Source organism: Nicotiana tabacum, chromosome 10 (assembly GCF_000715075.1).
Source record: "Nicotiana tabacum cultivar K326 chromosome 10, ASM71507v2, whole genome shotgun sequence".
Taxonomy (NCBI): domain Eukaryota; kingdom Viridiplantae; phylum Streptophyta; class Magnoliopsida; order Solanales; family Solanaceae; genus Nicotiana; species Nicotiana tabacum.
The window spans coordinates 134,534,633-134,562,471 of NC_134089.1; the positions used below are offsets into that span (position 1 = coordinate 134,534,633).

Consider the following 27,839-nt stretch of genomic DNA (forward strand, 5'->3'; position numbering starts at 1 on the left):
GCGTCCAGATGAACTATCAAATAAGAACACAAACCGTTAGTATGTACAACACTAAGTTAATCTATAACAAGTAAGTTTAGTTAGATATTCACATGTGCGTCTTCCAGCAGATCCAACATATCCCCGCAGAGGGGGAGATTATGATGGGCATCATACTCTCGTGCAAGAGTACGACGCATAACCCACCTACAGGCTAGAGGGAGTTGCGAAATTTCTACATTAGCCGGTAGCTGTGGTAGAGGTGGCTGAAACTGCAGAAATCGCTCCCAGACCCAAACCTAACATACAAAGTTGACGTAAAGTATAAGATTAACTATAACTAGGTAGAATTGTAACTAATGGATATATTATTTGAATATGTTGTCACCTGTAGAAGCGGCAGAAAGCCACCAAGGTCTCTGTGTGCCGATGCAAGCCCGACACATCTGCCTGTACAAATATGAGATGACAGCACCACCCCAGCTATACAAAGTTGTATCCTCGAACCGGGCAATATGATGCAGAAAATGGAGGCTCACTAGGTTCCCCGAAGTGTTCGGGAACAAGACCCCCCCAAATAGAAGGAGCAACAACAGCCTCGTATATCGCTGTACATCTACCTCCGCTGACTCATCGGTGATGGTATGGTAGATCTGCACCAGGTGGTCTCTAATGGGGACCAACTGTATACGACTGGAACCAGACGTTACCGCCTCGTCCTCCGGCATGAAACCCGTGAGCATGTGCAGCATATCCCAATATGTCTGCGGCGAATAATATCTTATGGTCGTAGGCAGTAAAACTGGCAAGCTATCAACGGACATGCCATATAAAATCTCAGCGTCCTGGAGTGTGATGGTGGCCTCGCCGATGGGCAAATGGAAAGTGTGCATCTCCGGTCGCCACCGCTCAATCAAGGCCGTGATCAAAGCATAGTCGAGCTGTATCCGGCCAATCCTAATAATCCTATATAATCCCATCTCCTCCAGGTAATGGACCACGCGGGGATGTAGAACGCGGGGAGGACTTAAAAACTCCCACAATAGATCCACTCTCCTAGCCCGGAAAGTGTGCGTAAGCAACTGTCCGTCCCATATATACTCGGATCTATGCTGAGGCTGTATGGCTAATAGATCCAACGTCCGAGGGTCGGGATGTATAGTCGCGTCCATGTTGTCAACTGTAAATTCATATATTTTAATAACTTAATTGTATAAATTATATATAGATGTATAGTCGCGTCCATGTTTATATATATATATATATATATGGGTTCAGGGCTCGATATTTTGAGGACCAGTGACACCAAACTATCATTAATAATTATGTGTTTTTATTATAATTTAAATTCATATTTTTTAATAACTTAATTGTACAAATTACTAATTATGTGTGTTAATACAATTATATATATATATATATATATATATATATATATATATATATGGGTTCAGGGCTCGATATTTTGAGGACCAGTGACACCAAACTATCATTAATAATTATGTGTTTTTATTATAATTTAAATTCATATTTTTTAATAACTTAATTGTACAAATTATATATATAATTATGTGTTTTTATTATAATTTAAATTCATATTTTTAATAACTTAATTGTACAAATTATATATATATATATATATATATATATAATTATGTGTTTTTATTATAATTTAAATTCATATTTTTAATAACTTAATTGTATAAATTATATATATATATATATAGTCGCGTCCATGTCGTCAACTGTAAATTCAAATTTTTTAATAACTTAATTGTACAAATTATATATATGGGTTCAGGGCTCGATATTTTGAGGACCAGTGACACCAAACTATCATTAATAATTATGTGTTTTTATTATAATTTAAATTCATATTTTTTAATAACTTAATTGTACAAATTATATATATATATATATATATATATATATATATATATATATATATATATATATATATATATGTGTGTGTGTGTGTGTGTGTGTGTGTGTGTGTGTGTGTGTGTGTGTGTGTGTGTGTGTGTGTGTGTGTGTGTGTGTGTGTGTGTGTGTGTGTGTGTGTGTGTGTGTGTGTGTGTGTGTATATATATATATATATATATATATATATATATATATATATATATATATGGATTTTTATACAATTATTAACTTAATTGTACAAAGTTTGCATTTTCAACAACCAGTATAAGATACTTAAACAAAAGGAATTCTAAGCTAAAATACTACACATTACTACGCTATAAGGCTCTAAATTTTACTACGCTAAAAGGGACTACGTTTTACTACGCTAAAAAGGTCTGGATTTTACTACGATAAAAAATAATCTAAACTAACCATAAACAACAAATCAATTTAATTGCAAATAAAATACAAAACGGCATGAAAACACATATATAAATCAGGATATTAACAGACAAATTTATTTTACTAATTTATATTTTTTTAGAAAATACTAATATTAAATTCGGATAAATTTAACATGCTAGTTTCGAAAAAAAACACAAACCGAATAGAACACATACAAATCAAATAATATGCATTATTATAAATGTTTCAACTTAAAACAAATCGAAATATCTCGATTTAGAATTTTGGGAAAGCAAAAAGATTGAAATTTTTACTCCGGAAGTGTGAATCAACAATAACACGAAGCTCTACTCGAATGTGGGACCTACGTTCTTCGAGTTTTATGTGTCGGGGGGACCCAAATTTTTTTTTTTAAAAAAAAATGGCAAAAACGGGGTCTGGGGTGGGGGACCAAGAAGAGATGGGGGTTTAAAAAATGGAGGATGAATCGACATGGAAGACGGAGGGGATATAAAATATCTATGTATATCGCCACTATACCTGAGCGTGTCAGATTTTACAGTATAGCGCCACAATACCTGACGCTATATATTAACGGTGCCGTTACTGTTAATGTATAGCGCCAGGTATTATGGCGCTATATATAAAAATATAATTTTTCTTTTATCACCTATTTGTGTAGTTTGAGTTTAAAAGAACCACATTATTCACCATTCTATTGTGTTTAATGTTGCTTTTAATCTACTTGGCGGATTCACTAGTGAAGTTGAAAAGGACACCTGCATTATCTGTAGATATTGGATATTTTCATCTCCGATAAGGCCACATATTTGTACAAACTTGAAATTGAAAAGGACACCAGCTGTCCTACCTAGGAAAAAAGTCAGATAAAGAGATTTGTCGAACTGTTCAAAGTACCAACGAGACAAAAGGTCCCCTAACGTGGAGACACCTGTGAAGAAAATGAAATCATAAAGAATTGGCCGTGGACTTAATGAAATTTTTAGCATCTGGCCAAATGAAAGGTCACAACACTTGCGCAAGTTGAGTCAATTCATAATTGATATGTATTTATTTATTTCAGTTGCAGAAATTAATTCATTTTCATCTGCCTAAACTTTTAATGAACAGAGTTTTCTCAATATATGTGCATGTAGAAGTAGCGGTGTTCGTTAGTCTGTACGGTACAATATTTAGATATTCGGTTCGGTATTTTCGGTATTCGGTTTCTTGAAATGCAATACTAATACCATACCTAATTAAATTCGGTATGGTTCGGCTTTTCTCCTTTCAATATGGTAACTTTGGTTTGTTTGGCTCGAATATTGACTAATGCATAAAGTCATAGACTGTAATATTTTTAAGGTACGCACAAATACGAAAGTAAAAATATATAATGGAAAAAAGGATGGACACCAAAAATGCTAAACCTAGACAGGGAGAAAGATTGAAATGTAAGTAGCCAACCAAAGAAAAGGTGGAAAGGCAAGTATCATGGGAAAAAAAGGTGGTAAAGGTTAAAGAGAACTATAAAAATAACGGAAAGTAAAACTTGAATATTTATTTTATAATCAATAATATGTGTATTGTGTAACTTAGTATATATTTCGATATGGTATTGGTATTTCGGTATATTATTTTTGAATACCGAATACCATACCTAATACAAATATTTTTTAAAAACTTAAACCAAATATCAAAATATTGAATACCAAACACCAAAATTTTCAATTTCGATACGGTAATTCGATATTTACCAAATTATGCACCGGCTTATATAAAAGATAACAAGCGGCCGATACAATAGTCCAAATTTATGAATAATGATTTGCACAACACTGTATAATTTATATCGTGACGATATTCCTTTTATTTTTTTTCAATTTTTTGAATTGCCAGTGGCCATTGACCATGTGGCATGGTTATGACTGATAATGACAACACTTTTGGCCATGTACAAAAATCAGCCATCACAAGTTTCCTTTGCCACAGGGTGCAATGATTAATACACACGAAAAAAGAAGTCCCACGGGAAGAGAACTGAAATTCATTATTAATTACGGCAAGTAAAAAGAGCAGACATAAGGTATAAAACGGAGTAATGGCTATAGCTTCTATATTAGAACTATAAATGAATCTAATATTTCAAACACCTTTGAAAAATGCACTTAATACGGAAGTAATTGCTACTACACTACACGTTGCTCACAATAGAAACTCAAAGATCTGTACTATATGAATTTTGCGGGATTCTAAAATAAGAGATAATGCTCTTCATCTGTGCACTACTACAGACGAAACATATGATTACAACAATTACAAAAGATGAACCTTTAATAAAAACTCTGGCTGCTGCTTCAACCAAACTAATAGCAATCCAAGTACACAGTATAATTCACACTACAAGCTCTACAGGAAAAAAAATATCGAACCTCCTAGCCTCTCAAACTCTGTACTGTATCTACTACTTCACACTAATGTTCATCCCTGCAAAAGCAAAGCAATTATTTTAAGTATCTTCGGCAAAATCAAGGTCAATCTGTAGTAGGTTAGCATGAAAAGAGAAACAAAATAAGCAAACGACAACTCCGCACTCGTTGTTAGAGTACCCAAGTTGTGGGTATGGGGTGCAGTCTCCTTATATCTGATCTTGGACAATTCTCAACTCATGAGTTAGCTTTTGGGGTTGAGGTAGATCCAAAGTCCAATTTTTATTTTATTAAGGAGACAGAACCTGCAGTATCCCTTGTTATCTCTGATGTTGAGTTACCCAATGTAGGGACCAATATTATGTTATCAACACTCCAAATGTCCAGTTCTGGCATGGAGGGGTGTTAAGTTTAGGGTATGAGTTGTAGTCTCTTGGTTTGGACAATTCTCGCTTCATGAGCTAACTTATGGAGTTTAGTAAAGTCTAAGGTCCACTTTTCTTAATACCCGGTTACAATATGTATTCGGCATGTGCAAGAAAAGGTTACCCCTCGCTACAGCGTGTAAGCAACAATACATGTGTGTCATGTACAAATTTTGCATGCTGATAGCACAGGTACCAAAAAAGCCTTACCAAAAGCACACCAGGTTGCAAGGATTTGTGGCCCAGTGGAACACATAGCATGAAGTTGTACTAGAGTAGCAAAACTTTTACATTTTAAATGCCGTTAAAGGGCCAAAGACCATTAAAAAACCTGTCAGCCTAAAATCAACTGATAAGATTGATCCTCTCCCCTACTATAACTGTAAGATTTTACAAAAATGAGCCAATAGTTGGTACGTCTGAGTACTATTTACTCGAATCTAGTCCCCTTGTGCTTTACTAGTAAAATTTTGGGTTTCCGACTAGTAAAGGGAAGGAAACATACCATCCAGGCAGGAAAGGAAATATTCCGTAATACCGATACTAATTGTAGTCTTTTTTTAAACTCCGAAATCCCCGATGAACAGTGGCGCACTGTTCGAAGCTAGGTGGATAATGGGCTCACCCCTCTACCCTTCTCAACTACAAGGCTTTAGTCTGGGTTCGAACCCGTGACATGCGCAAAACCCACACATCATGCCACGCTCTTACCCCTAGAACCAAAGCCCTTGGGGCGATTCTAATTGCAGTCCTGATGCCTCACTAATTAGATATGCTATATTATCTTAAAGTGGATAAAGACAAAGTGAAAACACTTCTGAGATGGACTTGAATGTAGTAAACTATTCTGCGCATTTAAGTTAGTAGACCAGTTTTATTAAACGGGGAAAACAAGTAAAAAATTTGCAATAATAAGAGCAGCCAAATATTTCAAGATTCGACAGGCAGCTTTTAATTTTATCTTAGTATCTATACTTACGGGTCAGCTTCAGATTTAATGCTAAAAGACAGATTTACGCATAATTCAGCTTACGAGAAATCAGAATTAACCATAGTTTAACTCCATGCCGAAGATGGTTGAAAACGCTCACCGGAAAGTGAATCTAATGCTCTCTATTTATGAGTAACTTCTAATGCTATCTTTCTCATAAGTAACTCCCAAAGTTATCTATATTCATCTTTTTAAAGGTCGGCTTCATATTTAATGTTAAAAGCAACAGATATTCATGACCTCATGATTCGGCTCTAAACAAGATAGTTGATAAATTGAACAAGCAATTGAATAACTCACAGAAAACCAAACTGAACCATAATTTAAATTCAAATTGAAGAGTTGAGAAGGCTTCATCAAAAAAATTGAAGAGTTGAGAAGGTTTCCATACCGCGCTTAGTTGTTAGATGTATATTGGACAATGAAGTACATGGATCACTTATACAAAATGTTCCATTGAGTCCTGAAAGTGACGAAGGAAGAGAATTCTAGTTACACAAGAAATAAGCTCCAGCAAATTGAGGAAAGCTCAAAAACGCAAATTCCAGGACAGGCAACAAAAACAATGATATTTTTTTAATTTGCATACAATTGGCATGAAAAAATTTAGATGGAGTAATGTGGTAAGTGAGGATTCATATAGCCGTTTGGGACTGGGTATTGTTGGTTGTTGTTGGAATAAGACCTTTTTAGGAGCTATAGATAGCCAGAAGATAACTAGTTTCCATGGAATAAGTATATAGCTAAATAAGTTGTACATATAAATGCAGTGCCGGCTCAATGCACAAGCCATTAAGGCAAGTGCTTTAGGCCCCAAAAATTTGAGGGGCCCCATTTTCCAATAATTATTAGTATTAGGGACTGTGTTTATAGGTACTTTTTTATTGGAAATTATTAGATTAAAATAGAAAATTTTGATAAAAAAGAAAAGAAAATTTGTGGTTAATATAAATTGCGCGAATTATAAGGTAAATTAGGTAATGAAATCAATACCTTTATATTACGTGTGTGAATGTAGACTTTATTTTGGGTTATATTTAACTTAGTCAGTAGGATATATACAACTTCTGCTTTGTTCATTTTCTTTCTCAGGATACAAAGTTTACTTTACTCCTTTTCTCCATTCTTCAAAGAAAATTACTATTATTTTTGTAAAAAATCAAAGCCTGAAGTGCGTCGAACAAAGTATTGCATATATTCTTTTTTGTTTATTCCCGAAGTGCAACAAGCAAATTGAAGTAGTGAATTATCAACATCTAAAACAAGTTATATTGCTTTAGCTTTTATTACTTGTATTATATTAATGGTTTAGATTTATTTTATGAATTAAAAGTGCTAAGAAAATAGTAGAAGTAAAAAAATAATACTTAATAGATATAGTTAATCAGTTAAAAAGAGTTGGTTCTTTTTCAAATGTCTATATTGTTTATAGAATAATATTAACAGTTCTTGTAACAACTGCTTCAGTTGAAAGACGCTTTTCAAAATTAAAATTGATAAAATCTTATCTAATATCAATAATTTCTCAAGAAAGATTAAACGAATTGACTAAATATTTAATGATTTTGCATCTCAAAAAGCTAAAAAAATAAACTTCAAATAAAATTATATATATGAAGTATTTTTTAAATAAAAATTTAAGGCCTCCTTTTTAATTTTTGCTTTAGGCCACCGAATATGTTGAGCCGCCCCTGTATAAATGGGCTTTTAGAAACTAGCACTACACGATTAATGCCCACAAGAGTTATGTTAACTCGATAGGAGCATCCTTCTAAAACATGATAGCGTTCAGAGTCAAAGCTGTCAATATTCTTGCTATGAAAAGTGAGAAATAAGGTGTATATTTTCATATATAGGGTTCTGACACTAGTCAAGAGTTGATCTATACAGACAAAAGAGTTTCTATTTAAGGGGAATAATTGTGTAGTGGTCAGAAACAGTGGCATGTTGGCCAACTTAAGAAGATTGCCATGCGTAGACTCTGGCGGATTTAGGCCGTTTTTACGGTGCACGTGAACCCATGGTCTTTCCGCCAAATTAGGTATTTTATGTGTATATTTCGTAAAATTAATCTACTATTATCTGTTGGCCCCCATACTCTAAAAAGTTGAATGATACACCTGGTTGAATATTGAGTTATTTATCAAAAGGAACATGGATCGGCTCCCATATAGTACTTTCTTTTTCGTTGCTTTTTCAGTGATGCACCCATAGTTAGAAATCCTAGATCCGCCTCTGTCAGTATGACTGCAACTTGAGAATATTGTCATTTATCTTCCAAACTCTTCACCAATCCAAATCAAAATCCAGACTTTAAGAACCTTAGCTCCGGTACATAATACATATATATGAGTAGTCTTTTTTTGAGAAACATGTCAGAGAAAACACAAATCGAAACTAGATACCAAACTAAAGCTTGTGTATATAATATTAGTCCACAACAGGATATGCAGACTATGAATAGTAAACATCATCATTTTTAGATGTGAAAACCAGCAATCTATGCGGAGAGTCTTATGAAAGAAGAATACAGCTCCTAGCAGAACCAAGTTAACCAGGACTCTTAGAGTTTTGAAGCTTTTCATCCATAATTGGCTCAAAACGAGATAAAATCAAAACAAGACAGACGGATGGAGCTGGGTAAAATACTAGCTTAATGGCAAACTAATACATGCAGCATGAAACATGCTGCATTAACATTTCTGTAAAGTCCCTCGTACATAAGTATAACCAGTTGCAGGTTCAATATGAATTCACGAATATTAATGTTGACTACCCCCCTCCCCGCACCCCCAACAAAAGAAAGGCAAAAAGGAAAATAAAATGAAAGAATTCAATGACTAATTAAATGCCACACAACTGGGCAAGCAAGCTGTATGCATAAAAAATAGGAAGTCAGATAAACAAAGAGAAAGTACACGTGATAGAATCATTATTCAGAAAATTGTTAATGGCAGTAGAAACAATCTCTTTTTAGTAGCAACTGTGTGAGGCACTCTACGAATGATGAACAAAAAGTGGTGTTGCACAGCAAAACATGTATATGCTAAAAATACAGAAAACACATTGATTGCAGCAGGATATAAAACTTAAAACGTTTTTCTGCACGCCTAAAGGTTAGAAAATTTACCTCAAATCACAAGTCACTCTTAGGCTTTTTTCCAGTCACAATCTGGAATATCCGCAGACCTCTACTAAATGCGTCATTGAATAGGATCCTTGTTTGCATTGGCTGGAAACCAGGCAACCAAGAAAGTACTGCCACGGGTACCATGACAATAATCCCGAACATTATCTCATATAGCCGCGCCATAGACACAATAGTTCCCCATATCATAGTGTTTTGCAGAAAGGGACGTAACACTTGGGCAACTGAAATGAAACCCCAACCAGTAGGAATGAAAGCCAATAGGCTGATGAAGAGATCACTAAATCTAAAAGCTGTGAACTGCAGCAGAGCAACAATTACGACTATGAAAAAGACTACAACAAGGAGCTGCACAAGTCGAAAGTATATGTGCTCCCTTGCAGCATATTTATCCCGAGCATAAGCTGTAATATTAAAAAAGCCAAGAGCCACCACCACATAAATCCATGAAAGCAAGTAAACAGCAATGCTTTTGTTTCCAGCAGCAATACCTAGCTGATATACAATGCCATACTGGAAAAAGAAGAAGCGAAGGTCTAGGATAATTTCCAGTATCTTTCCCCACAAACCTGTCGTTCTTAAATGATCCTGTTCTTCGTCCCACCATTTTTCCCAGCTCTGTTCTGCCTTTGCAAAAACACTACCACGGTACCATACCCAATTCATGAAATCATCAAAATCATACACTGTCTTTAACCAATCAAACCCAGAAGGATTAAACACAAAGGGCCCCACGATCCATGACAGCACCAGGAACCAACTCGAGATGGTCAGTGCTATATATGTAAAAGTTCCTTTGGCAACAGGGCTGTATGAAGCATACACTGTAAGTATCAGACCAAGTTCAATTGCCTTTACAAAATGGCTACGAGCATATAACCGATAATTCTCAGCAAAACTCTTGTGCTGCACCACAAAACCACGCCCAGTGGCCCGGTACTTTGCACCACCATGAAGAATAGTACGACCAAAGTAATGAGCACGAGTTCCCATCGAGAATGTGTAAAATACAGATGAAAGTTGAAGCATCATTGTTAGAAACTCCCAGATAGATGTAAGAAAACCGTGCTCAAGAGAATTCTCCACTATCATTGGTAACGCAGTGAAAAGACCCAACTGGATGATGAATTGCTGGTTCAGTATGGCACCAAGTGCTTTGTTGTTGTCGGTGGTATCTGCAGCAACAGAATCCTCAACCCCACTAAGTGCAAGGTAAAGTCGTCCCCATAAGAATGCATATACAGTGAGGACAATCATCATTGTATTGAAGAAAAATCCTACAGTTGTATAAAAGAAAGAGAGCATTCTGAAGAAATCCAGCCTATGACCCAACCTATAGACATCTCTGCTAAGAACTTGTTCACCATTGCCACTGGCAACCTTGGCTTCAAACATAGATATTTGGTTCAACCCAACATCTCTTCCTTTGCCAACTTGAATGTACTCATGGTGGGTGACATTGCCACCTCGCAGTGTGCAGTTGAAGCCAGCAAAAATGTCCTCGCTGATGTTGATCACTCTGGATGCCTTGCTTATTCCTCCCCTTGTTAGAAACCAAAACCTGTCGAAGACATCTGGATGTCCATAATGCATTCGGATTTTCAGGGGGTTGGCCAATACACGCTGTCCCAGGGTTACAAAACTCATTTCCTGAGCTGACATGAACCAAGCAAGGGATGACACAGAACCAGTAAATATATGTTCCCGAACTCCAAGAATTGAAGGCTTGCGAATACCGTAGTAGCGTTTGAATTCTTCCAACAAGTTCCTCATTTTCAGTGCCTCCTCAAAGTAGTTATCTTGGTTCATGTCAATAGTCTGAACTGCATCACCACGGGTAAAGATAAAGGCATGATTCTGATTTTCTGGTTTTCCCTCTCCAAGCTTCAAGGGGCCAGGCAATTTAACTCGATAGATCTCAACTTCCCTTTCAAGCTTTTGATCATACTTCACAAGCACAGAATAATAATCCTTCTCATCCCTTCCTGTGGGAACCTCATCAACATATGCTACACGAAGGGCTTCATTATTTTTCATCAGATACAAAATTTCCTCCGCGTGCGGATCCTTTTTGGCCTTCTGAGTACCATATATCTGGCAAGCAACAACGTATGTGAATTTCATCAAAGCGGTCCCATACTCATGGCCTTTAAACAACATACTCACTGAACTGTCAGCTCTGCTCAACCTCCTTGAAGACGAAGACCTTTCAGAGCTTAAACTATCAATGCCACCATCATGCCTCATAGAACCAAGCTCCACTGACCCTTCTCTGATATCCATCTCAGATGCAGAATCCAGAAAGGCCAGCATTTTGAGGGCTCGATAATAGTACATCATCCCCCTAACTGTGCGAGAAAGAGTCTGCCCTCTGTGCGATGCCCAAAGACGAAGGTCTCTCAGCTTCGTTGTCCATAACTCTTTCCTCTCATCAACCATTCCTTCTCTACGCATTCGCTGCAAGAAATTTTCCCACTCATCGGCATAAATAGTCTGCAAGTAATATAATGTAGAAATCCCATCTTCATTCTCAGTTCTAAGTTGTTCCTTATTGTACAGTACTTCTTCATTGTAGTAAGGCGTCAAAACACTGAAAGCCATCATCTTCTCAACTTGGGGAGCGTGCGGCATGTTCATAAATAGAGAATTGCTAAAGAAGGCAAGTCGACGTCTCGCCTCAAGATTTCTCGGGATATTACTCATAGAGTCCCGAGATGTTAGGATAGTGTTCAAGCGGCGAGCCTGCCGATAAAAAGTCTCATTTTCAGGATCTGGCAATGAAACTATATTCTCAAAAAGCAATCTAGTCGCAGAGGCCTGAAGAGCCAGACCTTCCTCTCTCAGCTGATCTCCAGTCATCTTCTCTTTCAGAAAATCCCGAGTGGCAACCTCATATAAGGCCTGGAGAACATTCACAATCTTGTCAACATCCTTTTTTGGCTTGAGTATGAGATCTAGAAGCGCAATCAACTTTCCGCGGATCTGGGGCAGAGCAGTCAGATTGTAGTATTTTGTGAACTTTTCCAGCTGAATCCACTGATCAATCTGCTGAAAGAAGGTTGTTATGATGGAATGCTCCTCGCTGTTCAATTTGACAATTTCCAGCAGCAAATGCCTTGTACAGTCATAAGCCTCAATAACAGCACACCGCCTGTACTCATACTTGCTGATCTTATGCCAGAGCCACCTATCAGGAGCATCCACCAGCTCCTTTGCCTGGCTGAGTGCAAGCAGCACCTCATTGCAGAGAAGCAAACATGGCCAACGAACCACTCTAACATTCCACGTGTTCTGTGGCAGCTCCAACAACTCAACCTCACGGTCATTCAGAATATCTTCTTCTCTGAAAGTTGCAATTATCTCATTCCAAATCAAGGCAAATTTGTTAGCCTCTACCTGGTTTGATTCAAGCTTCTTGAATGGTCGACCAAAACCATATCTGAGTTTCAAACGGAGGATGGCGTCCTTGATCTTGCTCTTTAGAGTCCCTTGGGCATTCAGCAACTGTTCCTCTGGCATCAGATTAAACTGAATTGCACTTGCAAAAAATTGGAATCTCAACCTTAACTGTGGCATGTTCCGAATCTCGCCCAAGTGATCAAACAATCCAACCGCTGCCCCAACAAATGAAGAGTAGATTGAGTACCATATCTGAATATCCATAAGATAAATCAGGACAACCGGAAGCCAAAGCAATCCTACTGAGAACCTGTTGCTGTTGTTAAAGAACTCATGCCATTCGTACTTCACATCCCTGAGGCGCAACAGTGCTTTTGTTGGAACAATCATAGGTTTGATCTGTAGGAAGTAACTGAAGGAAAACTTGGTCGCAAGCACTACCACCCAAAAGAGGGAATACTTTATGTTGTCAACAAGGCCTTCCCTAAGCCCACGACCCACAAATGTCCGACTCTGGAACCACCATGATAACAGGTAAAATATCCTCCAGTTCATGTTCTCAAGAAAATTCCTGACCCATGGCAGAATAAAGAGTGCCAAAGCTAACAGTTCTGGAGCAACAAAAACAAAAGCAACCTCAAGAAAATTCACCACCCTCTTGTTAGCCGCGCTGGTCCAATCCCCATCATTATTCCTCTGTGTCCAAATCCTCCCATAGAATACCCCAAAAACCACAATCCACCCTGCAGCAACCACGATCTTCAACACCATTCTCACCCCATGCCATGGGGTCTCCCTCGAAACAATACTATATTGCATTCCTGCATCAAGCAGTGACTGCAAAAGCCTCATCCCACTCCACGTGAAGAATACTGTTAACACCCTCACCTGAACCTCCCTCCTCTCCAACGCCTGCCACGGATACCCCCTCTGCTCCCAAGCTACAATGATCGCAGCCTGCAAGAACAATGCTAGCATGATCCATAATTTATCAAAGCTCCTATACAAATTCAAAAATGATCTCTGCTCCACAAACCCCGTCTTTCCCACCTTCTTGCCCTTGTTAGTAGTCACAAAGAATGTACTCCCAGTATCAATAGGCCACTTCAACTTGTCAAAACACCTCTTACTCCAGAAATACTCATTAATATCATCATAGTTCCGCCACGCAGAGTGTGGGGCAGTACCATTCCGACTATTCTCAACCTCAGCTTTAATCGTATCGTAAATTGGCTTAACAATCCGATCCAGAAAAGCATTCTCACCAGAAATTGAAGGCAAAAACGGCCTACCAGTCATCTCATCGATATAATCCTCCAATATCTTATTCAGTTCCATCGCCATGTTATGAAAAATATAACTCAAACATTCAGGAACAAAACGCAGATTTGCAGACTCACCCCAGATAAGAAGGTAAAGTGAGACATAAAGCAACTCACGGCGGTGGTCGGAGGAATTGTGGCGGTCGGAAAGCCAAACGTTGGATTTGAGACCGAGGAAAGAGCACCAGGAGGAGTAATTTTTAAGGAGTTGACGGCGGAATCGACGGAGGACGGCGGGGTCAAGTGAGTCAATGTTGTCAGGCGGCGGAGAGAGACGCATCTGAGCATTAGCGAGGTGAAGCACAATGTGTTCCCGCTGGTTACGAACGTTAGATTCCTGAAAGCCGAAGAAAAGGGCGAGCCAGTCAAGGAGGTCATAGTGAGGTTTCCAAGGCCTGAATGCAGGTCTACGTAGGTCGCCGACGGAACGTAAAGCAGCGGCGGCGGCGCGTACTTCGGGGAAACGGAGAGAAGGATGGTCAGCTAAGAGGTTATGGATTGGGATGATGTTGTAAGGTTCTTCATCTATAGTGACTTGTCTCGCCGCCGGCGGTGAACGCTGCCGGTGGCTCATTGTCGCATTCGCAGAGATCTAAGAAAAATCTCTATTTTTTGGGGTATGAGAAGCGGGGGGTTTTGGGGAAGAAGCTGGAAAAGGAACGAGCCCAGGAATGGAAAGTGGCGCGTGGCACTGCGCGTGGGGTTATGATTTCTTAAAATATTTTGAATCTAAGTCTAGTTTTAGTACTCGCAGGCGCAGCAAAAAGTCTTTTAAGTTTTAACGGTCCATGCCAGCTCAAATATCAAGATTGGAACGAGTAAAAGAAATACGGGGAGTACTAATCTTAATCCTTAAATTGTACCAGGTGCAGCGAAGATTGTACAATTCTTTGTTAGCTAATGTTGTTTTTTCTTAAGGGTGAAGACTTGTGAAACAGTTTGTAAATGTCTCAGAGCCCACAGAAATTGAACTCTTTCTAAAAGGAAAAGAACATTAAAGGAAAGGGAAAATTGAATAATTGAATTTCAACTTTTGCTTTTAGTCATTCATGGAATATTAGAAAGGCAAAAATCATTTTTTATTAAGATTGAAAGATACTGAAAATAATGGATAATGGGACCTCTCCCTGTTTGCTTTTAATTTTCTAAAGGTACTACTAATAATCTAGCATTTGCTACTTGTATGGTATATCTATATTTTGCTAATAATATAAATCTCCTCCCTTAGAGAAGGAGTAATACATATATTTCTATGAATAATGAAAAACAAGAATTTTTATTTGAGAAACATCTAATAGCCTGTTGGCCAAGCTTTTTTTCTTCTTGCAAAAAGTATTTTTTTTTTCTAAAATTAAGATGTTTGACCAAAATTTTTAGGAAAAAATATTTTTGAGTATAAGCAAAAAAAATAGTTTTTTGGCAAAGACTTTTTTGAAAAATACTTTTAAGAAAGATATATTTAGAAAAACTTTTTAAAAGTTTGGTCAAACATTAATTGTTGCTCAATAGTTATTTTTTAAATTAATTAGTCAAATACAAATTGCTTTTCACCAAAATTACTTTTGAAAAGGCATCTTTGGAAAAAAGAAAAAAAGTTGAAAAAATAATTTTAAAAATAAACTGATTTTTGAAGCTTGTGCAGAGAAGCTATAATTGCAAGTAGATGCAATTGCAAACAAAGGGTTCGCTTATGGCTGTCCAACGGGATGAGACGGGACGAGACGAAATTAACGGGACGGGACGAAACGGCTGTCCCATCCCGTCCCGCTAACAAACGGGACAGGACGAAACGGGATGAAACAGTCGTCCCATCTCGTCCCGCTAACAAACGGGATGGGACGGGACGGGTTCTGGGCCTTAAGTGTATTTTTTTGATAAAAAAAAAAGGTCTAGTTTTTTTGAAAATTACTATGTTTTTAAAGTTTGCAACGGCTAAATTTTTGACTTATTTAATAAACTTAAATGTTATTATGTTAAAACAAAAATTAGAAAACTAAGTAAAGAATTATAAAATATTAAAACAAAAGACTTGTAATAAAATATTCTAGTAATTGTAAATTTATAATAGAGGTATAATTTATTTAATATAATTTCAAAGTATTAACTATTAAGTAACTAAGACAATTCATAAAAAAAAAAAAATCAACGCTTAGAGCCTTTTATTTTATTAATGGAACTTTCAAATCTCAAATACAAATATAATTCTTTTGAAGAGCGCATAATCTACGCATCCACCTTCTAGGAAGGGTTCTGTTTGAACTAGGCCTCTTAGTAGACAATTACAAATTATCATACTAATATTTGTAAGCTCCTATATAGCTTCTTTGTAACTTATCAATAATATCTCTCGGACATTCTATTGGAATTGACAATGTTGATTGATGTTCCATGAGCTCCATGTCGTCATCGCTCCCAGTGCTAAGTAGCTCCTATATTACAATGTTGATTGATATTCCATGAGCTCCATTGCACTTCTTAGTTTTAAAGATGGGTTAAGTAGAGTAGAAATTAAATAAACTTCGGCTAGCATTGAAGAAGAAAAAAAATTGGCGGGACGCGGGACGGGACAAATGGGACGAAATGGTCGTCCCTTCTCATCCCGTGTCCCGTTTAACATTGGCTCATCCCGTTTAACTTGGGGCGGGGCGGGACGGGACGGGACGGGACTCGGGACGGCCCGTCCCGTTGGACAGCCTTAGGTTCGCTTTCAAACTTGTCGAGTTTCAAGTTTGAAAAGCCAATAGTTTAGCCATATTTTACTTGAAATCGGGACAGATTTGGTGCCATTATAGGATGTGAACATGAGACAGCCAATATAGTCAATCTGAATGATCATTAAATATTCGTAATTTCCCATTCATGCTAGCGTTTCTTCTCGGAAACAATTGCCAATTTGCCATGTTGATGTTTATTAGTTTCTCCTTGACAAGTGAGTAATTTCTATAATTTCTTTAACGTCAACTAATATTAAATTGTCAATTCGTATTGATGGAAGAATACCGGAAGTATCCTATCCAAAAGATAAATGGATCATTAATAATAAAATTTTTACTAAATCAGGTGAAAATTAAATAAAAATGGCATAATAAAATCATAAAAACTCATATTTTTCTATGACAATTATATATGAGTAATTATTACAAGAAGCTAATAAAGTTAAAATAGAAAAAGTGGCATTTTTATTTAGTATATTTACTAATTAAAGGCATGCTAGCCTTCTTAAATTCCGGTGCTGCTAAGAAACTGCCCATAATTAATACCATCCTCCTAATTTTAGATGGTCCCTTGTATGAGATCATGAAATGGAATCATATGGTAATTCATTTTCATATACCTTTATGCACAGTTATGGAATTATCTTATTTTGCATTATAAAAGTCATCGTTCAAGCAATTACTACACATTAAAACGCGTAACTTTGGATAACATGCACGAATTTATGTTGACGTCTTTATCAATGGACATAGCATATGAGGTTCTGACTAATACAGATTTATTATACTATATTATTATTATTTTTTATTGTTTTATCCAATTGTGTCCTAAACGGGAGCTTTGCAGCAACGGTAAAGTTGTCTTTATGCGATTTATAGGTTATAGGTTCGAGTCGTAGAAGCAATCACTAATACTTGCACTAAAATAACTATTTACATCACACACCCTGAGGTATGACTCCCTCAACTCTGAAGGAATACGGGATGTTTTATGTACTAAGCTACCTTTTATTACAATTGTTTTTTTTCCCAACATATTACAGTTGTGTCCTAGTTAATTTGTGTGTGTAACTATTCCACGAACACTTGATACCTCTATATAGGGTAAAATTAATTTATATTAAATGAAGGAATAATTGCGTGACACGTGGAACCGAAGACAGATAGAAGATGAATCGCGTAAGAATCGAGACCGGAGATGTACCGACCCGCCCGGTCGTTTCATGAGTTACAGCCCTGTTTTCCCTATTTCTGCTTCATTATGTGTTGTTCAACTGTATTTCAGCGTATCGTGTTGGTTGGTTCGGGTTCGGAGTGGTTATGGAGTGAAATGAGACACTTAGTCTCTAATTTAGGAGCTTAAGTTGGAAAATTCAACCGGATGTTGACTTATGTGTAGAAGGTCTCGGATGTAAATTCTGATGGGTCGAATAACTCTGTTAGGTGATTTTGGACTTAGAAGCGTGTTCGGAATGTAATTTGGAAGCCCGTGGTAGAATTAGGCTTGACTTGGCGAAATTGAAAATTTGGAGTTTTCGGCTGGCAGTGAAAATCTTGATATCGGGGTCGGAATGGAATTTCGGAAATTGGAGTAGGTCCGTAGTGTCATTTGTGACGTGTTTGCAAAATTTTAGGTCATTCTGAGGTGATTTGGTATGTTTCGGCATTGTTTGCGGAATTTGGACGTTTAGGGGTTCTTAGGCTTGAATCCGAGGGTGTTTTGATGTCGTTTTGGGTGTTCCGAAGGGTCGACTAAATTTGAATGATGATATGTGACTTATTGGTATCCTTGGTGGAGGTCCTGAGGGCCTCGGATGTGATTCGAATAGTTGACGGATTGGTTTTTGAAGTTTGAGAGTTGATGAAATTGCTGGTGTGCTTCAGCTGGCATAACCGCACCTGTGGGGTGGGGCCAAAATCATCAAAATCGGACCTCAAATGGTCCCTCAAATCTCCAATTTCAAGCTCGAATCCTCCAAATTTCTTCCCAAATGTTTCACTAACATGATTAAACAATGAAAAAAATGATCATAACCACAAGTAATAAAGCTTAAGTAGCATACTCAACCGATAATCCTCGATTCCCTCTTGAAATCACAGCCCTAAGCTCCAAGCTTGTCCAAAAATGGTGAAGACATGGCAGAAATTCGCGAAGGGGCCTTATATACCTTCTGCCCAGCACTTCTGTTAGTTTGTATGAGTCCACCAAACCGTAGAGTACCTGGTCCTCTACAAGATTCTACTAAGAATGCTAATAAAACAGTACGTAAATAAGGCAGAGTATTTTTACGTGGAAAAATCTCACACAAGCGGATCAAAAAACCACGACCTACACCTGTAGGCTTTTAACTTCACTAACTTGTAAAGAACCTATTACAAGCCATTTTGCAATGACTCCTATTGCAAAGGATTTACTCAACTAACTTATGGTACTCTTACCACAAGCCAATTTGTGACTTCCTAGTTACAAAGGCTTTTTCTAACTTGTGATGCTCTCACCACAAGCCACTTTGTAACTCTACAATTACAAAGATTGAACTTATGACTATCCCTAGTCACAACATAAACTCAATGAGTTTACGGATTTACAAGAGGATTCCTAATCAAACGCTTCTAGGTAAGCAGTTTAGGAGATACAATAAGTACAACAACAAGGTTACAATTCAACTAGGACAACAACAAGCTATCTTTTAGGAACTGGTCCGTAGTTGCGTTCAACCTTGTTCTTCAAGCTTGTAAGGATTGATTTCTCTATTTTTGCAAGAAGCTTGAATAAAAAACAGAAACCTTCAAGTGATGTTTTGTATAAAACTCATTGTAGGTATATCTTGATCACATCACTTGAAATAATGTGAGTACTTTATTTGGTTAGAAAATGAGTAGGCGCTGGAGACAGTGCAGTGCGGCAGAAACAGTGCCATCAGGTACTTCATTTCCAGTTGTGTCCAATTGACTTTGTACTTCTATGAGGAAACTACAAGAGTATCAGGTCCTTGTGTGGGTTCCTAGCTCCTAAAGCTGTAGCAGTTCACCTTTAGCTGGAATCCGTTAAAGCTTGCAGTAGTCCAAGTAGGTGAGGTTCCTTATCTGGTTTTTAACAGTAAGTTTGTAAGATCATCAAAACATAAGGCAAGAATATTTAAAATCTATCAATTTCCCCCTTTTTGATGATGACAAACTTAACATTTATAAAGTGGAGTTAGAGCAGTAAGAACCAGTTTAAGTACCATAGGAACACAGAGTTCCCCCTGAGACTATGCCTTATCGTAATAATTTTTCCCCCTTTTGGTATCATTAAAAAAATAACAGCACTAAGAAGTCCAGCTACGCTAACGCATGCCACATAAGTGCACACAATCATGATAGAGAATAGAACACAGAAAGAGAGTACAGACATAATAAAATGAGGATTGATATTAATAAAGGTTTAATATGCCTCTGCTTTGAAAAAACGAGAGGTAACATTGGACTTGTTAACGGGAGCAGTAGTGTTTCATCCCAACCACACAAAAAGAGAAAAGAAAAACATCCGCCAAACCATCAAAAGAAAGAAAAACATAACAAACATATCTTGGAACTGGTCACTGAAGGGGTACTTAGGGGGCACTAGGAGTAAAAGGCTTGGTAGCTGTAGCAAGTGTTTGGAGAACGAGGTTTATTCGGCCGTTTGCCGACTTTTGCTCATTGAGAAATTCTGCTTTCAGGTTCTCTACTTGCGCCCTGAGATCAGCATTCTCCTGTGTCAAACGAGCCACTTCATCGTTCGACATCGGAACCCCTCGGGCTTGCTGGCCTTCCAGGATAGCATTTCTGGCCTTCAACCGACAAATTTCCTCAACTGCACTATTCTGGGCATTGATAAGCTGTGAAACGGTTGATGTACTTCCTACCCCCCCCCCATAATTTTCCACATACTCGCACTCTTCCAAAGTCGTCTGTGAGAAAGTCTCTTTCGAGTCCCCACTTTGTCGGTCCCCAGTGGGATTTTAAAGAATTTGAACACTGGAGTAAGCAAGAATCCATAGGGAAGGCCATGATTACCGTCTTTGAAGGTGGCAACTTTTTGCATGTATTCAATCATGATAGCAGACAGACTCACATGAGTAAAACCGTCCAGTTGCTCCATTAGGAATATGTCAGACTTAGAAGTCACTGACCTCCTTTCAGCTCGAGGCAATAGAACTTCGTTAACCAATTCATACAGTAGCTGGTAAATAGGGAGTAGTGCTTTCTTATGGATCTGGTCCCCTTTCTGGTTAGCATTGTCTTTTACCACTGCATTTCTGAAGTTATATTGATACATATCTCTTACATTGGACACACCAACTGTAGGAACTTTTAAGATCTCTCCAAGCAATTTTACATCAAAGACGATGTCCATCCCATTGACCAAAGCACAAACATGGTCAATATCAACTGGAAAGAGGCTAGCAAAGAAACTTTGTACCTCCTCCTCATACACCTTAGGTGCATCAATTTGAAATAGATGCACTCAGCATTGAAACTCGACCATTTCCAGAATTTGGCGCATTCTAGCCATCTCTGAGATTGCTGGATCAAACTTTTGACCTAGCAGAACTTTTTGATGCCTCAGGCGCTCAGAGCCAAGGCTGTCTTCACTTATTTTCTTCATAGAACCAGGTTCTTCAAAAGATTCAGACTTGCGTTTCCCGGACTTCTCTCCACTGACTTTGCCTTTTCCCTTGGATTTGACTAGGACATCCTCATCAGACATGGAAAAATCACTCACTACTTCTTTTATCCTAGACCTAGATGTTGACCCTTTCTCTATTGAAATAGGCTTTATCTTTTTCGAAGACTGCCTAACAAGTGAACCAGGTTCCTCTAGGGGTTCCCTCTTCCACCTCGACTATAGGGATCGCCTCATCACTTACAAGTACACCATCTTTCACTAACTTTCTTCTTTACTTCTTACTACTCTTCTTGCTCTTTTGAAGAGCAGAATCGTAGGCCACTTTAACTTGAAGCCTGGCAGTAGGTCATTTGATTTAAGACTCAGGGGTGGACATAACCATCCTCTTACTTATGAATGCATCAAGAGCCACATTATCTAGGTCTTCTTCATCACTGGATCTCATTTTAGGTGCTTGAATTTCCAGGTGCACAACATCGAATGCAGGAATAACACTGTCCTGGGGATGAGAGCCCTGACCTGGGTCCTCCGGAGAGGGATCATGTTCCTCATGTGATGCCCTAGTAGTATCTGCTACTGCATCCCCTTTAACAGCTAAAATGGCCCCTTCTTCCTCCACACTTTGTGTCTCATTTTTTTGAGATGTAATCTCATGCAATACACCATCAGCGGATACCACAAACACGGTTACAACATTTTTCTCTTCCTCAACCGGTGCTTCCACAACTATGGAATCGGTGGCAACAATGGCAGAACCCTTTGTGACCTCAAGATTTTGACCTTGTTCTCCATTTAGGGTTTGATTGGTGGGAACATCAGACGATGGGGAGAACAGAGCAGTAGTTTCAAGGGTTTTTGAATTGGGAAAAGATTGGGAAACTAGGGAAGGTGTGACTGTAGCAGCATGAGTAATAGGGGGCGAGGAAGGCTCAGCTAGAACAGAAGGTTCCATAAATTGATCAGTGGTAGTTACAACTAAGGCAAGGAAATCAGAAGTCGTCTCAGCCATTGAAAGAAGTGGTGTGACGATCCTCCTTTTTTGGGTGATTCTAGTGTAAGACTTATGGTTAAGAAGAGCATAAGAGAGGGTTTTTAAAAGGAGAGGATAATTATGAAGAGAGAGGAATAGGCACCGGTTCTGAAATGGCGGTTGGGTGTGGAGAATTGCAATGTTTCAGAGGGAGATGAAACGTTTTGAAATGAAGAGACGTGGCAGCAGGATCTGAAAAGTTGATGACATGGTAGTTGTATTTTGTACCCTTTTTTAAGACATGTATTAAAGGATGCACAGAACTACTAACATTTGGTACAAGAACTAGGTTCTTGATTTATTTATTTTTGAAAAGAATCAATCCTCTTTTATCATTCATGCACTGCATCTATCGCCTCTATGATCATCATGCATGTTTACCTGCAACGGTATTGAAGTGAGTTAGACATGGCCAGAAAACACTTTAAGCCAGTTATGTTTTAAGGGTAAAAGCTAGCTAAAGAGGAATCAGGTTCTCAATTTGGCTTCAACAGCCCCAGCTTCACTCTGTTTCTTTCAAACTATTCCTTACTTAGCGCCTTGGTGAAAATGTCTGCAATTTGATCTTCTGTGCTGCAGAACTTCATACATATCACATTTTCTCTCAGAAAATGATGCCTCACATCAATATGTTTTGTCCTTTTGTGTTGAACTGGATTCTTGGCTAAGTTGAGTGCACTGGTGTTGTCACATAGAAGGGGCACACTCTCAATGAGTACCCCAAAGTCCTCCAATTGCTGCTTGATCCATAGAAGCCGAGCACAACAGGATGCTGCAGCTACATATTCAGCTTCAGCTATTGAAATAGACACTAAATTTTGCTTCCTTGTACCCCAAGAGATAAGCCATGAACCTAAGAAGTGAGTCATTCCATAAGTGTTTTCCTGACCACAAGATAACCTGCATAGTCTGCATCAGCATATCCAATCAGATTAAAACTGTCACTTGATGGATAATACAACACCAGGTCCTGTGTTCCTTTGAGATATCTCAGTATTCTTTTGGCATCCTTCAAGTGAGATTCCTTGGAATTTGATTTAAACTTTGCATATATCCCCACGCTGAAAACAATATCAGGTCGACTGGCAGTGAGATAGAGGAGAGACCCAATAATACCTCTATACATGGTTTGATTCACAGGAGGTCCAGTTTCATCCATGTCCAGTCGAGTGGTAGTTACAATGAGAGTGTCTATCACCTTTGATGCTTCCATGTCAAACCTCTTCAAGAGCTCCCTGATGTATTTTTGCTGACAAATGGATATACCCTTTAGGGACTGTTTTACTTGAAGTCCCAAGAAGAAGTTTAGTTCCCCCATCATGCTCATTTCAAATTCACTTCCCATGAGTTTTGCAAATTCTACACATAGAGAGTTAGTTGTTGCTCCAAAAATGATATCGTCAACATAAACCTAGTCAATTTTCCCTCTCTTAAAACCATTTTCCAAGAGGAACTTTGATAGTCTTTCATACCAAGCTCGAGGAGCCTGCTTTAGCCTGTACAGAGCTTTGTCCAGTTTAAACACATATTCAGGGTGCTCATGACATTCAAACCTTGGGGGTTGCTTCACATAGACCTCTTCCTTAAGGAGTTCATTCAAAAATGCACTCTTTACATCCATTTGGAACAAGGTGAATTCCATATGAGATGAAAAAGCGTTTAAAAATCTAATAGCTTCCCTGCGAGCCACTGGGGCAAACGTTTCATCATAGTCAATCCCTTCCTCCTGATTGTAGCCTTAGACCACTAGTCTGGCCTTGTTCCTTGTGGTAATTTCATGTTCATCGAGCTTATTTCTGAATACCCACTTGGTTCCTATAATGGTTCTATCTGGGGGTCTAGGTACCAGGTGCCACACATTGTTTCTCTCAAACTGATGCAGCTTGTCTTGCATGGCTGTAATCCAATTTGCATCTTTCAAGGCTTCCTTGATATTTTTGGGTTCTATCTGGGAGAGAAAGGCTGAAAAGGGCAAATGAATTTCTGGCACTTGGCTTGGTTTGTACTCCGGAATCTAGAGGAGTGATAATGTTATCTATTGGATGAGAGATTTGGTGTCTCTAGTTGGACGCCTGAGGTTCATTCTGAGAAGAGGAAGGTATGTTTGGCTGATTTTCCTCTATCCTTCTCTCAGGTGCTAGTAGAGTTCCCTGAACTGCATCAACCACTCTTTCTTCAGCTTCAGTGGTTGTAATTGAAGTGCTTGGTTCTGTTGATGATGAGGAAGCGTTGTCTTCATTTGGCTCCTTTACTTGACTCATCATATCTGCCTTTCCGTTTGTCATGGTAATGACTTCACCAGGAACTAGTGAGGGTTCTCCATCTTGATCTTCCTCAGCACTCTTCTCAAATGATGGATAAGATTCATCAAAAATAACATGGACACTTTCCTCAACACATTAAGTCCGCTTGTTATATATCTTGTAAGTCTTGCTTTGAGAAGTAGCCCAGAAATATTCCTTCGTCACTCATGGCATCGAATTTACCAAGTTGATCCTTTCTATTGTTCAGAACATAGCATTTGCATCCAAATGTTCTTAGATGAGTCAGCTTGGGTTTTCTTCTATTCAACAATTCATACGGGGTTTTGTTCAGAAGTGATATGATCATGAACCTGTTCACTAAGAAGCAGGCAGTGTTGACAGCTTCAGCCTAGAAGTTCTTTGCAATTCCATTGTCAATCAGCATTGTTCTTGCCATTTCTTCCAGAGTTCTATTCTTCCTTTCTACTACTCCATTTTGCTGGGGAGTTCTGGGAGCTGAGAAGTTGTGAGTGATGCAATTTTCACTACAGAATTCATCAAATTTGACATTGTCAAATTCTGTCCCATGATCTGATTTAATGCATACAACTCTAGACTCCATCTTCACCTAGGTTTTCTTCACAAAGGCCACAAACACTTCAATAGTTTCGTCTTTTGTTCTGAGAAATCGAGTCCATGTGAATCTGCAATAGTCATCCACGATTATAAAAATGTATCTTTTCCCTTCTCTGCTTTACACTCTCATAGGTCCACACAGATCCATATGTAGAAGCTCTAGTGGCTTTGAGGTGCTTACATCTCTTTTAAACTTAAAAGAAGATTTCACATGTTTTCCTTTAGCACAGGCATCACAAACTTTTTGCATCTTGAATTATGACATAGGCAGACCCTGGAGCAGGTCCTTCTGAATTAGTTTGTTCAGAAGGGAAAAGCTTGCATGGCCTAGTCTTCTGTATCATAGTTCAACATCATCATCAACAGCTTTCAGACAACTTAGATCACCACTCTGTAAAGATTCAAAATCAACAACATAGATGTTCTTGTATCTTTTGGCCACCAGAACTATTTCACCTGTCACAAGGTCAATGACTGTACATATTTTGGGCAAGAATTCCACCTTGTTTCCTTTATCACAGATTTGAGAAACACTCAGGAAACTGTACTTAAGCCCATTGACATAGTACACATTTTCAATAGAATGAGTGAGTGACTTCCAAACTTTTCCAACTCCAAGAATGTACCCTTTTTTTACCATTGCCAAAGGATACACTCTCTCTTTGCAGAGCTTTTAGTGAAAGAAAGTCTGTGGTGTTCCCAGTCATGTGTTTTGAACACCCACTATCCATAAACCATTATTGACCGCTTCCTTTCACTATTCCCTGCACAAGAGTTTAGGAGTTAGTTTTAGGAACCCAAACAAGTTTGGGTCCCTTGTAGTAAGCAAGAGGATGAATAAGAGTTCTCTTAGTCCATGCAGATAATGTGCATTTTGTGAGTGGAACCTGGTCCATCTTTTGTAGTTACTGTTTCAACAAACACTTTGTCTTTCTGAAATGATTGATTCTTGGCCTGGACACCTTCCTTGAAGCGCCCAGTGTTCCCACATCGGGTACGAGGCTAGTTATCAGAGATAGTAACGTACTTACTGTGAGGGTTGTGAGGAGTTTTCTCCCTTTGGAACCCTGCTCCCTGCCTTTTTTCACAATCATTAGTAAGCAAAGCAGTGGTAGCTTCTGAGGACCAGGTCCACTTTAGGGACTTTTCAAGATCATTCTTTACTCTTTCCATATTAGTTTGGAGAAGCTCGTTTTTCTCAATTTCAGCACACATCCTAAATCTCATAGCTTTCACCTCATTTTCAAGTCTAATGTGTTCCTCACTTGCTATCTCCTTTCCCTTTTCAGAACTTTCAGGTTTTGACTTAGTCCATGGTTTCACTATTGTTTCCCTTTAATCTGCAATTTCTGCCAACAAATCACTCTTTTCTTTTCTGAGGATTTCAATGGTTTTCTTATGGTCAGTAACTACAGCCACTAAGTCAACTCTAGTTTGTTTAGATTCTCCTAATTCTAAGATCAAAGAATCCCTATCTTTCACAAGACTATGAAAGGCAGTGATTAATACATCAGCTAAAGACATGAATTTTTTTGGAGAATAGGATTTCAGATTTCTTTGAACATCCCTGAAATTTACCTCTTTGTTGTCATTGTCTTCATCATCATCTGATTGAGCTATCAAAGCAAAAGTTGGGTCATATCCAATATCTTTGCCTTCAACTACCATTATGGAACTATCACTAGTATCAGGTTCATCTTCAAACTGTTTTACTTGTGTAGTTCCCTCATGAGCTATTTGCAAAGCTTCCCATATCTCCTTGGCAGTGTCGCAGGTGGAGATTCTATTGTACTCTTTAGGTCCCATTCCACATACTAGAATTTTATTGGCACAAAAATTCTTCTCCACAGCTTTCTTGTCTGCTTCAGTGTACTCTTTGCTGGTTTTTTCCATTAAAAATTGAAATTCCTCTAGTACCTTGGTTGGAACATAAGGACCATAGCAAATGATATCTCATAGCTCACAATCCTCAGCCATGATAAAATCGTGCATTCTAGCTTTCCACCACCAATAGCATTATCCATTAAACTTAGGGGTCGGTATATGGATTGACCTTCTTCAAAATTTGGTGGAGCCGTCATGAGGATCCTTCCTATGTGTTATCCTGATAGGAGAAACCTGCTCTGATACAAATTGTTAGTTTGTATGAGTCCACCAAACCGTAGAGTACCTGGTCCTCTACAAGATTCTACTGATAATGCTAATAAAACAGTACGTAAATAAGGCAGAGTATTTTTACGTGGAAAAATCCCACACAAGCGGATCAAAAAACCACGACCTACACCTTTAGGCTTTTAACTTCACTAACTTGTAAAGAACCTATTACAAGCCATTTTGCAATGAATCCTATTGCAAAGGATTTACTCAACTAACTTATGGTACTCTTACCACAAGCCAATTTGTGACTTCCTAGTTACAAAGGCTTTTTCTAACTTGTGATGCTCTCACCACAAGCCACTTTGTAACTCTACAATTACAAAGATTGAACTTATGACTATCCCTAGTCACAACATAAACTCAATGAGTTTACGGATTTACAAGAGGATTCCTAATCAAACG

General features: G+C 38.3%; 1 protein-coding gene and 1 non-coding gene across 3 annotated transcripts; both read right to left on the reverse strand.

Annotated features, from left to right (window-relative positions):
* Nucleotides 1–4,500: 4,500 nt before the first annotated feature.
* On the reverse strand, nucleotides 4,501–14,752 carry LOC107766145 (callose synthase 12-like). Of its 2 annotated transcripts, XR_012695762.1 has the most exons (3): nucleotides 9,265–14,752; nucleotides 6,526–6,597; nucleotides 4,501–4,776 (listed from the first exon to the last, which is right to left on the reverse strand). XR_012695762.1 is itself a non-coding variant. In XM_075223337.1 (2 exons), the coding sequence occupies exon 1, from the start codon at nucleotides 14,575–14,577 to the stop codon at nucleotides 9,271–9,273; it is 5,307 nt and encodes a 1,768-aa protein (XP_075079438.1). In that variant the 5' UTR covers nucleotides 14,578–14,733; the 3' UTR covers nucleotides 4,501–4,776; nucleotides 9,265–9,270. The 2 variants fall into 2 exon arrangements, 1 of the variants encoding a protein (XP_075079438.1); XM_075223337.1 differs by lacking the exon at nucleotides 6,526–6,597 and having other exon boundaries at nucleotides 9,265–14,733.
* Nucleotides 11,555–11,633, reverse strand: LOC142165553 (small nucleolar RNA J33). Its single transcript, XR_012696214.1, has one exon. It is a non-coding gene; the product is annotated as a small nucleolar RNA J33 (small nucleolar RNA).
* Nucleotides 14,753–27,839: the final 13,087 nt, after the last annotated feature.